The sequence below is a fragment of the Chlorocebus sabaeus genome, chromosome 22, assembly GCF_047675955.1.
Source record: "Chlorocebus sabaeus isolate Y175 chromosome 22, mChlSab1.0.hap1, whole genome shotgun sequence".
NCBI classification, from domain to species: Eukaryota; Metazoa; Chordata; class Mammalia; order Primates; family Cercopithecidae; genus Chlorocebus; species Chlorocebus sabaeus.
This window is the reverse complement of record NC_132925.1, coordinates 75,238,404-75,250,554: the sequence shown is the minus strand read 5'-3', so window position 1 is coordinate 75,250,554 and position 12,151 is coordinate 75,238,404. Positions and strand designations below refer to the sequence as shown.

Genomic DNA, 12,151 nt, shown 5'->3' with positions numbered 1-12,151 from the left:
CCAGTTGGCTCGAGACATAGAAATGCTCTGTGTACATTTCTTCCTTCTTTGGCTGCTGCTGTTCAAATGTTTGAAGGCCAAGTTGACACCAGGCCAGGAAAGTGTAAGGCCAGCCCGGGGTGTTTCATGCAGATGGCTAACAAACTCTGTCCAAGCTGTGGGTAATCTTAGTGTCTAACCCAGTGCTTGCATGCATTGACATCAGTCCATACTAATTTAAACAAAGTTGTGCATTTGAGAGGGGCAAGGAATGAGATTCTTGACCCCTACAAACCAGGAGCAAAAGCAGTCCCCTGGCTATTTACGTGGAGGGGGGCTCAGTGGGTGACAGGCATTTGCTGATGAAACTGAGCCCCAAATATGGTCAGGCTAAATGTAGAGGCCTCCACATCTCTGTAAAGAAGCTGGCAAGAAGAGATGCTCTCAGCCAGCTGATACCAGCATTGTGAAAATGTTGACTGCTGCTGGTTTCCTCGAACCATTTCAGAGAGAAGCTCATACTGTAGACTCTGCATGCCTTGATGTATGTGCTTGGTTCCACATGAGCATGTATTACTTTTCTAAATTGAAAATAACAGCAAAGCAAAACAGTAAGACTGTGAGCTCCCTGCATGAGCTGTACACTTCAGTCCCCACTAGAAAATGCATGTGTCAATCAGGACTGACAGAGCTCTTCTTTGCCAGTCTAGCTCGGGCCTCCTCCAATTCAGGTGGAGCAGAGCTCAGAGAAAAACACACAAAGAGGCCTCCAGGTAATAGAGGTCCCAGAGAGAAGGTATGTCTTCTTTTCTAGAGAGAAAGCTGGTGCCAGTCCCTTTTGGCCCCTCTCCCCTCGTTGCAGGCTTCCTTCCCTGTGGTCCTGGTATCTGTGCTAAATACTGTTTCCAGCCCTCTAGTTGTTGCCCATAAATTTGCACTTTTCAATTCATGATACACCTGCGAATTTACAGAAATGTGGAAGGCTTCCTTTTTTCTTTTCAATCTTCTCCCTGTCTCATCTTTTGGGGGTTACGGTTATATTAAAGCTATAGGAGTAATTTGACTCAAGTCTTAGAAAGAGATCAAAACTCTTTTAACATAACAAAAGTACTACACAGGATATAAGATGAAGAGGTCAGTCTTGGCCAGGTGAAAGGTGAGATCCCCCTGCATTGGGATCTGGATGGGTTGGAACCTATGCCTCAAACCCAATGTCAGAACTATTCTGAACACTCATTTGGATTCCACATGTTCCTGACTGGCCAAGAGCAAATGAATTTCCTAAAGATCAGAACCATGTCTCCTCTTCACGCTCTAAGGGCATATGGTACTATTCAGGGCATACCGAGAAGATGTAGGGTTGGGGTCAAGCAGAGTTTCCCAGCCTCAGCACCACTGACATTTGCGCCAGATAATTCTGTATTGTGAGGGCTGCCCTGTGCTCTATAGGATGTTTAGCCCTATCCCTGGCCTCCATCTTCCAACCCTGGCCAGTAGGGTCTCCTTTCCCCAGTTGTCACAACCAAACTGTCTCCAGACACTGCCAAATGCCCCCTCGAAGGACAAAATTCACAGGAATAAAGGATAGGGAGAGATAATTAGAAAAGACTTTGGGATCAGCTTTAGTGCAGGAAGCAATTCAACACCCAACACACACATCATCTAAATGCAAATATTCATCTCATTAACATGTGAAATTGCTGCCCTGTCAAACTTTGAAGAGACCCAGTGGCAGCAATCATATTACCTAACAATTTTCAGTACCGTTACTGTGAGTCCAGATGCCTCCCTTTCAAAGCTCTAAATACTTTTGTGCAAATGACAACTGGTTTGAATGCTATAGATCTCTCATACAGACATGAACATATTATGATGTTTGAAAATAATATAATCATGCTATAATTACTATTGGTTTATTACCAATAAAAAGGGTCTAGATAAGCATTGTGTGCAGGAGGATATATGAAAAAAATGGTACTTGAGATACTTTGGATATTATAGAAAATTATTTTGTTCCTCTGAAGCTGTTTGTTAAACAGGCAAAACACATCTGGTTCATGAAAGTGGTTTGTTTGCCCCTTACAATGTTTTAAAACAAAAAATTTGAGCCCCCATTTTCAAGTTAGGAAATCTCACATACTAGTCCAGATTTTTAGCCTCTTTTGAGAAATCAGGTCTGGTAACGCTAGACCACATTTCTGCATGGCCAAAGCTGGAGTGAAAGGGATTCTGCTCCCTTCACACAGCATATGCTAGTTTGTCACAGTCACCACCTCTCCCTTTTGTATCACTGGCACTACAATATTTTCTTATACTTAACTGTCTTCAGGTACCTCAAAGCATCCTATGAGTTTGCAGCCCCTGCAATAATTTCTTCTTTATGCCAATAGAACATCAAGGTAAATCACAGAATGTGACCTGAAGGGACTCAGAGACCATCTCATACATCTCTCCCACTTTGCATACAAGGAATTCTAGTTTGGGAAGGCTGAGGACTTGTCAGAAAACACACAGTTCACAGTGGCAGATCGGGCAGGTAGCCTCAAGTCTCCCACATTCCTGCACTCATCCCTCTGCTGTTCTTAGGCCATGGTTGAGCCGACCACAGTTACAGTCCCCAGGACGGTACCTCTGACCATTCTCCTGTGATCCAGACATACTCGCAGGGTTGCAAACTACAGCTGTCGTGGTCCGCTGGCCGCTTGCTCACGTCACAGCGTGCACCATGCACCTCATTTTTGCTGTCATCCACACACACCACCTTGCGGTACCTGGAGCCTTCGCCGCAGGTTTTGGTGCACTGTTAAAGACAAACAAAAGGGAAGAATAAACCATAGTTCTTTATATCCTATGACTGTAATTATGTGTTTACCTGTCTACATAGCCTTTAAGATCATAAGAACCCTGAGGGCAGGGATTTCCAGAGAACTCCTCTTTTTTTTTTTTGAGATGAAGTCTCGCTCTGTCACCCAGGCTGGAGTGCAGTGTCGCGATCTCGGCTCACTGCAAGCTCTGCCTCCCGGGTTCACGCCATTCTCTTGCCTCATCCTCCTGAGTAGCTGGGACTACAGGTGCCCACCACCATGCCAGGCTAATTTTTTTGTATTTTTAGTAGAGACGGGGTTTCACCGTGTTAGCCAGGATGGTCTCAATCTCCTGACCTAGTGATCTGCCTGCCTCGGCCTCCCAAAGTGCTGGGATTACAGGCATGAGCCACCGCGCCTGGCCGAGAACTCTTCATTTTACTCCAGTTACCTAACAACTCTGTTCCTGGCATTCACCACCGGGCTGTCTAAAGGAAGGAACGAAAGTATAAATGAGTCAATCTCAGTTTAGAAAGGACCTTAAATCCTATTTACTTGGAACACCTACTCACAAGTGACTTGCTTTAACACTTATGGCCAAATGTTTACCAAACTGGTGTCTAAATACCTCCAGGGTCAGGGACATCAATACCTGCCCAGGTAGCCGTCTCATTTCATAACATAGAATCAAACAAATCTCTTTGTATGTTCCAGGCCCTTGTCCTGGTTTTCTATTCCAGGGAAGCATAATGGAAAGTTTCAGCTCTCACAAGTAATCTCCTCCAGCTATTTGAAGAGGGCTTTCCTGTGGCCCCAGGTGCCTTTTCTTCTCCAGAGGAACTGCTCTCATCCCACATCATTCTGCAAATATTCACTAAGTTCCTACTAGGTGTCAGGCCCTGTGACAGCTCCTGGGTGAACAAGAGTGCACACAAATGGCACATTCCCTGTTTTCAGAGAGGAGCTTATATGTTAGTAGCAAAGGCAGACAACAAAGAAGACAGTTAGGTAGCGAGAGTTAATAATTACTGTAATTCCATTTTCCACATGAAGAAATGGGACTTTGAGAGCCTAAGTTACTTGCCCCAGGTCACACATCTCTTTGTGAGGTAGATGGGACAGCTATGTTTATTCCCATAAGTCAAGGGATGATTACAGAGCAAGTGGTATGTTTCATTTTAGGATAGTCTCCATAGCATCCCAGATTCTTATTTGTTTTGCTTTAACCAACAGCAAACCCCACCCCTGAAGTTTATCCTTAGTGCCCTGTGTTGCTAAAGGTCACTGAAAGCCTATTGTATCTAAAGCCTCTGTGTCACCCCAACATTTCAAGACTCTAGACTACACTGGGAAGCCCCAGTGAGCTAACTGAAAACTGTACCAAAGACTGCTGCAGTCTCTTTTAGGCTGGGGATTGAATACCTTGTTGGCAACGGGCTTATCTAACAACTGTGATTTTTGTTGTGTGGTTAGAAAGTTGTCTTTTCTTTTCTTTTCTTTCTTTTCTTTTTTTTTTTCTTTGAGACAAAGTCTCCTCTGTTGTCCAGGTTAGAGTGCAGTGGTGTGACCACAGTTTGCTATAGCCTCAACTTCCGTGGCTCAACCCATCCTCCCACATTTTAGTCCCAAGTAGCTGAGACTACAGGCATGAGCCACCATGCCCAGCTAATTTTTTAATTTTTTGTAGGATGAGTCTCATTACGTTGCCCAGGTTGGTGTTGAACTCCTGGGTTCAAGGGATCCTCCTGCCTTGGCCTCCCAAAGTGCTGGGATTACAGGCGTGAGCCATCACGCCCAGCTAGCACACTGTCTTTTTAAATGTCTAATTTTAGTATCTTTACAGAGAACCACAGACCCCACCTCTCTTTTTCATCTAATGGGCAGCCTTTCCTTTTAGCACCTGCCTTGCCTCAAAGTCACTTGTGTTTGGAACTCAGCTTCACTCAGAAATGTCTTCTATGATATGCTCCATGCCTTTTTTTTTTTTTTTTTTTTTTTTGGTGATAAAATAGACAAAATATAAGATTCACCATTTTAACTATCACAGGTGTACAATTCAGTGGCATTTAGTACATTTGCAATGTGGTGCAACCATCACCCCATCTAGTTCCAGAATATTTCATCACCGCAAAAGGAAGCCCTGTGTCCATTAAGCAGTCACTCCCCATTCCTTCCTTCCTGCAGCCCCTAGCAACCCCCAATCTGCTTTTTGTCTCTGTAGATTTGCCTCTTCTGGGTATTTCACATATATGGAATCATCCAATATGTGGCCTTCTTCTCTCCCTGACTTCTCTCCCTTAATGTTTTCAGGGTTCTTCCACATTGCAGCATGTATCAATACTTCATCCCTTTTTAAGGCTGAATAATATTCTATTGTATGGCTATGTCACATTTTGTCCATTCCTCAGTTGATGACATATGGGTTGTTTCTCATTTGGCTATTGTAAATAGTGCCGCTATGAACATTCATGTACACATTTAAACACCTATTTTCCATTCTTTTGGGTATATATACCTGGGAATGCAATTGCTGGGTCATATAGTATACCCTATGTCTTTCGTGAGCTATCCTGATCCTTTAGGAAGGAGAAGGGATATGCTGGCATTTCCTGGTAGCCCCTTGTCACTTGCAAACTTAACTCAAAATTTCTGCTGCTTGGGAGTAAACCTCAATATCTAGAATATGGAGTCACTCCTCATTTTTCTGGAGCATAAACATAACTTGAAACCACTGTGAGGTGAGCATGGAGGAGCAGAATCACTTCAAATTAGTGCAGGAAGCTGGCTGAGCCCAGTTCCCTAGCTCATCCCTAGCTCAGTGATTTTGGGGTTTTCTATTCCCCTAGAGTATACTGGGAACTACTGCAAAGTGATAACATTTTTTTCTTCATTAAAAAAGTGAGATAGAGGGCCACTGAATGTTAAAAAGAAAAGAAAAAGTTAATTTGTGATGTGTAGATATATGCAAATACTTAACTATCCATAGAAAAAGTAATTCCTTAGAAAATTAGGACTTAGGTGACTCTGAGAAGATCCTAATTATTGCACAGCTAAACCTGGACTAAATCTTCCAGTATCCTCTCTTGTTTTCACTAATCCACAAGGCTTTAATCTGCATCAATAAGTAACAGTTCAGAGCAGAAATACAATGATTCCTAAATACTTTATGCTTGTTAAGCATTTCTCTCTCAGTCTTAAAGAATGGTTAACTACCATAAAAACTATTTTGCCAATGGTGGAAAAGGGAGCTGGAAAAATTTACCTTGAATATAACTTTTACGAAATTAAAAATTAAAAATTAAACTAATAAGTGACCTGCCCAGGGTTTCCTAATTAGTCAACAGCAGATCTGAAAATCACATGGCAAGGGTTTTCTCCTGGAATCTTAAATCCTAACTAGGGTATGGGGGCTGGGTAATCAGAAAACAAATCCAGCCCTTGCTATCAGGTTTTGTCAACTTTTTGTAATATGGCTTCCCCCTCAACCCTCTAGGATTTATGACTCTTTTCCCTGTCCTGGAATATGATCTAGAAGTTCTGAAAAACAGTTGGAAAGTTCAATTAGCCTCGTTTTAATTTCCAAAAGGTTTTCTCTAATTTCAGTATGACTTTTAGAAAAATCGCTAGCATGAGCAACGCCACCAGCCTCCTTGCATTTCATTACACACTATAATTCAGAAAGAAAATAATCACAGTGTTGGACTAAATCGGGCAGCTCGCCCATTGTTCTGCAAGCTACATGTGCCTTTCAATGTGCTGAAATTAACAGGGGGAAAAGAACTTTTCCAAATTTGCAGGTGAGGAAGACCTAAAGTAAACCCTGAAGGTGGTATTTTATTCAGCCAGGTAGGTTGGCCACAGAGTGATGGTCTAAAAAGGATCATTTAATGCAACGGGTAGAAATTTTCTTTGCTTAAAGATTATAATCAAGTTGCTTTACACTTTCAAATATATCTTTTGGTGCAATTCCCTAACCATGGGGGGAAGAAAACCACTAGATATTCACAGGCTCTACCTTTTAAGGTTGTTGATTTTCTCCATGGATGAAAGACCTTGTATTCTCTAGTGCTGGGTTACCATTGTTGCACAGTGTATGGATGGCAACTCATAGAACCACAGGGTTCCTGGGTTTTTATGTCATGAGAAGCAGCAATGAAAAATCGGTTTATCTAGCGTTGCTTTAAATGGCAACAACAAAAAAAGCAGTCCTTACTTCAAAGCTCATTTTAAAGTCAGGTATATAGAATTTAGACATTTTTGCTCCCAAATAGTATATATTTGCTAGGGGGTGGAGTGGGGAGAAGGAGGCAGAAATAACACTATGGAGACACTTTGTAACTTTAAAGTCATTCATTAGTTCAATCACGATTTTATAATGAGCCAAGGTCTATGCTGGGCCCCGGGAGGCAGCCCCCATGGCTTCCTACTCTGCCTCTTTCCCTGTTAGAACACCCAGGGTGGCGGCTATTCCCAGCTTGGGGTCTCAGGTGTTAGCTAAGCTGGCTACCTGGTGACCCTTGGGGTTTAACACCTAGGGCTACCTTGTGCAATTGTGTTAGCAGATATGGGTTTCGTAACAGAGTGTGTAACTGAGTAAGAAGCCACCAATGAGAGAAGAGGAAAAACAACAGGGAAATTCCCATGATGCTGCAAAGTGGGGCCCAGGTAGCAGCAGATGAGCAGGAGGAATGACGGAGGACATCAGTTCACCAGGCAAGGAGGGGAAGAGGACATTCTCAGGAGGGGCTCAGCATGCATGGTGGCTGGAAGTGAGAAATGGCACAGGTGGTGAAGGTGGGGAGGAGAATGATCATAGCATTTTGGGGTTTTCAGAGCAGATTATGTGTGGTTTGAGATTTTTAGAGCATCCCTAATGCCTAACACCTGGAACTTCACAAGTGATTGATAAATGTTTGTTCAACAAATTAATAAAATCAGCAATAAAGAGTTCGTATCTGGCTCTGTGCGCACATCAAAACCTGGCCATTCCCTACTGTTAACTTCAGGAAAATCTTTGAAATCAACTGACCAAGGACCTGCTGCTCATTTCTAACTTTTCTGTGTTAATGAGATGAACTTGGGAATCATTCTACAGCTGATCTTACTAAAAGTCCTCAGAATCCAAGTATGTATCAGAGTTGCCCAAGTCCCCATACTGCACCAAACAGCAACGAGGTGAGTAGTTCTGCAATGGTCAGACATATCTGAGCCACAGCTTGTCTGTAGCATTGTGACAAAAAATAAAAAGCTCTTCTGACAGGAAAAACAGAGTTTGTGCTTTTTTTTAATTTTTAATTTTTTTGAGACAAGGTCTTGCTCTGTCACCCAGGCTGTAGTGCAGTGGCCCGATCACAGCTCACTGCAGCCTTGACCTTCTGAGCTTAACCAATCCTCTCACCTCAGCCTTGCAAGTAGCTGGAACTACAGGTCCATGCCACCATACTCGGCTAATTTTTTCTATTTTTTTGTAGATATGGAGTCTCACTATATTGCCTAGACTGGTCTCAAACTCCAGGGCTCAATGATCCTCCCTCCTTGCCCTCCCAAAGTGCTGGGATTACAGGCATGAGCCACTGTGTCCAGCCTGCTTCATGTTCTAAAAGTCATTTTAAAATACCTTTATTCTATAGAGTGAAAGATGAAAGTCCATCAATTAGCAGGCACTGTTCTATGTTATTATCCCTTCCTTCCTCCCTCCCTCCCTCCCTCCCTCCCTTCCTTCCTTCCTTCCTTCCTCCCTCCCTCCCTCCCTTCCTTCCTTCCTTCCTCCCTTCCTTCCTCCCTCCCTCCCTCCCTCCCTTCCTCATTCCTTCTTTGCTTCCATCTTTCCCTCCTTCCTTTCTCCCTCCCTTCCTTTCTTCTTTCCTTCCAGCCATCCATTATTTTGTTCCTCCATTCATTCGCAGATTCATTCATTCAACAGGTGTCTTTGATGCTGTAGGTACCATATTAAATGATAGAGAAGATTCTGGTGAACAAGCTTCCCGACCTTAAATAACTGATAACATAGATGAGGAAAACAGGCAATGAAAATTCTGGGTGCTAACTGCCAGAATAAAGTAATTTGAGGATGCTGTGAGAGCTGAGTGGAGGAGTATCTGACTCAGATTTAGTGGGGTGGTGTGATTGGCAAAGGCTTCTGAGAGGAAGTGACACCTAGGTTGAGGCCTGAAGGATGACAAAGGGTGACTGAGGTGAAGGTCAGAGCAAGGTGGTCTTATGATGAAGAGGTACCACAAGGGAAGAGAGTATTGCAGATAAAAGGGAAAAAGAACATGTGCAGGACCTGTGAGATCTATTCCTCAATGCTGCAGATGTATAGCCCTATACAATCACAATCCAAATTTGATCAGAAGGACCTCTGCTGCTCTAAGTGAATTTATATGTCAGAGTGTAATATTACTAACAAGTTAATCCTTTGTGATAATAATTCTCAAAAGAATTAAAAAGTCTTTTTAAACTTTTCTGCCAAACAGCCTCATGAGCATTATAATTCTAAAGTGGCTAAAACTGACCACTGTGAGGACAAATTATTCACCTGAAGCTGGCAGGTGATATTTAGAAGCCCAACATCATAAGGTGTAGGCTGAGCCAAACTGCTGTCATCACCAGAAGCCTCCATCGGAAGGTCACTGTACTAAAAAGAGGTCTACTTTGGGAAGACTTAAAATGTGCTAGTCACCATGTCGAATCATGTCATCTCACCAAATCCTCACTGTGACCCTTGAGCTAAGTCTGCCATATAATTCCCATTTTGCAGATGAGCTAAGTGAAGTCTAGAAATTCAGAGTCAACTTTTCAGAGCCACACATTGAATAGAATTTTGCTTACAACATGTTGTTTCTAGGGTGTAAACAAAATGAGATGTGGATGTGTGGATACAGCATTTTTCTCTTGTCCAATTATTTGCCCTATATCTGAAAGTCTGGGCTCTACTCTCATGTTATCAAGAAGGCATCCTGATGCCCCTTGCCCCTGAACAACCAATGGGCCTCACAATGAACAGGGCAAGTCCACTGAGGGGCTCCAGCATCATCAAGACTCACCCGGTGACATGGCTTAAAGTCTGACAGCCAACTAGATCAAGAATCTCCTTTTTAGAAGGGGTAGGTATTATAACCCAGTAAAGGGAATACACTTGGATAGCAACTCTCTAGTAAGAGGCTTGGCAAGTCATTGAGAGGAAAATAAAATAATTCACTTTAGGTGTATGTTGGCATGGGATTAGTGAAGATAATGATTCAGCATGTAGGTGTCAGAGGACAAGCTTCTAGGCTTCCAATTCCAGTCATATTATTTACTAAATGCATGATCACTGATAAATTAACCTACCTAAGCCCCAAGTTGCCCCTATTAAATGAGGATAAAAATATAAATACTACATCAGAGAGTTATGGAAAGGGCTAAATGAAGTACTTCATGTGAAAATACTCAACATAGTGCCTGGTTTGTAGCTTAGTAAACAACAAGCTTTATCATTTTTATTATCATCAGTGTTAGGGCCATTGTACTATACAAGTCTAGGGGATGCTCCTCACATTGTAGCTGATAAAAATAGCACCCCTCAAAGTTGTGCAGTGTACAACCTGTGTGGTTGTACAGAACATCCCTGATGACCATGCCATGGTGAGGGTGCAGAAACTGTGCTTCTCTAGGCAGATGCCTGGATTATTTCTCAAAAAGAGGACGGTGCCATATCCCACAGACCTAGGATGAAATACACCTTGCCAACAAACTGGTGGGTTTTAGTAGTTCACATAGGGGACTATTAAAAGGGGAAGCAAAAGGCAAAGTGCACACTCAAGCAAACAAGAGTTCTGAGGTGGTGACCAAGGACTGCTAAGAAAGAAGGGGTATCCTATAATGGGGGGCTCCCACACATCCCATTCAGTGGGCTGAGAGGCTGCCCTGTGGCACACTCTCTGACCTCAGGTCAAGACGTCACTAGGTGTGGGAGAAAAGTGGAAACCTGTGCCTGCATCAGTGGATATCAGGTAAAATGGTAGCTGAATGAATGGATGTGAGAGGAGGTGGGAGCAAGAAAGGAGGTGAGGGCTGTGATTTAGGGGAGCCTGAAGGGTGCTGTCTTACCAAGTGACCTCCCAACTTACTGTTGAACAAGGGCACTTTTGGTCATAAAAGCAGGAAAAATTAATAATTACACAAGGACTACCCCAGGCAAACAGGAGGCGTGGCCACCCTTTTCCTGATTTGATCAATTAAGGTAATTGCCCAGTTACTGTCGTCCTTCACTCTCAGTCTTGCTGCTGCAGAGACATTCTGAGCAGGCTGTCAGCAGGCCTTGCATATATGGGAAACATGAAGACTTTTGGTGGGGTTGCTCCCCACCTCCAGCTGCCCTGGGCATCACTCTACCAATGACAGGCCTCCTATAGGATACCATAGGAATATCATAGGAGTATCTACTTTCACCATCCCGGTATTCCTCCCTTAGACTCTCCACTTTGGGTGAAGGCAGATGAGAAAGTGTGTTCCCAGGAGGGTGACTATTAGACTCTGCTTTTCCTGTTACTCACAGAGTCTTTTCCCTTTGTGAGAATGGCAACCCTCTAGTAAGCTTCTTAAATAGAGGCCCAGGCCAGGCTGTCTCCTGAAGCCTTGTATTCTTCCACAGAGTTTAACAGCAATATTTGAGTAAGGTTTTAAAAAAACCCATCTGCACAACACATGCAAAGAAGTAAATTTTAGGCATATTTTGCATGATCAGAGAAGAATTTCTTCAGTGCATATGTGGCAAGGTTTTTCCATTCTTTGGGATGCAAAAGGAATTGTAAACAGAGTGTGCATTTTCATGATTGTCTCTAGCATTTTCAAAAGCTGACTAAAGCACGAGCAGTCAGCTTAGATTCATTTCTGAACACTCTCTTACTTTCTGCTCCTCGGAGCAGGGTTAAGTTTAGCATGACACAAAGAGGGAGATGGAGAGAACAGGCCAGGTAGGTCTGAAACAAAGAGAATCAAGAGGTCACACTGAGGGGGAGAGAGAGACAGATGAGGGAGTCTCCTCTTCCTTCTATATCTGATATTGTCAATTCCCAAACCATAATTGGTAATAGATAACACTATTATCTCCAGTTTTCTCAGAACAACTCTGCAAAATTATTTTATCCCCATTCTACAGATAGATAATCCAAGGCTCAGAGAAATAAAAAATCCTTGCTCCAAGTCCCTTGGCTAATGTGTGGCAGCGTTGTGATATGAACCAAGTCTGTAGAATTTTATGATCTCTAGGGTTCCAAATAACTCATGTGGTTCAAGAGCTGTAAATCTGAAATGTAACTGCTTTAGGAATTCCTCCCTGCCACTGTCTGGTGGGAATATAAAAGTAAAGAAGGAAAACAGCAAAA

General features: G+C 43.0%; 1 protein-coding gene across 7 annotated transcripts in view; it reads right to left on the bottom strand.

Annotated features, from left to right (window-relative positions):
• The window catches only part of ADAMTS9 (ADAM metallopeptidase with thrombospondin type 1 motif 9), a 174,314-nt gene that overhangs the window by 33,747 nt on the left and 128,416 nt on the right, over window positions 1–12,151 (bottom strand). For all 7 annotated transcript variants that reach the window (XM_007984895.3, XM_007984897.3, XM_007984894.3 and 4 more), the window contains one exon: window positions 2,609–2,779. In XM_007984895.3, coding sequence (XP_007983086.2) covers window positions 2,609–2,779 — 171 coding nt within the window. The remainder of the gene's footprint in view (window positions 1–2,608; window positions 2,780–12,151) is intronic.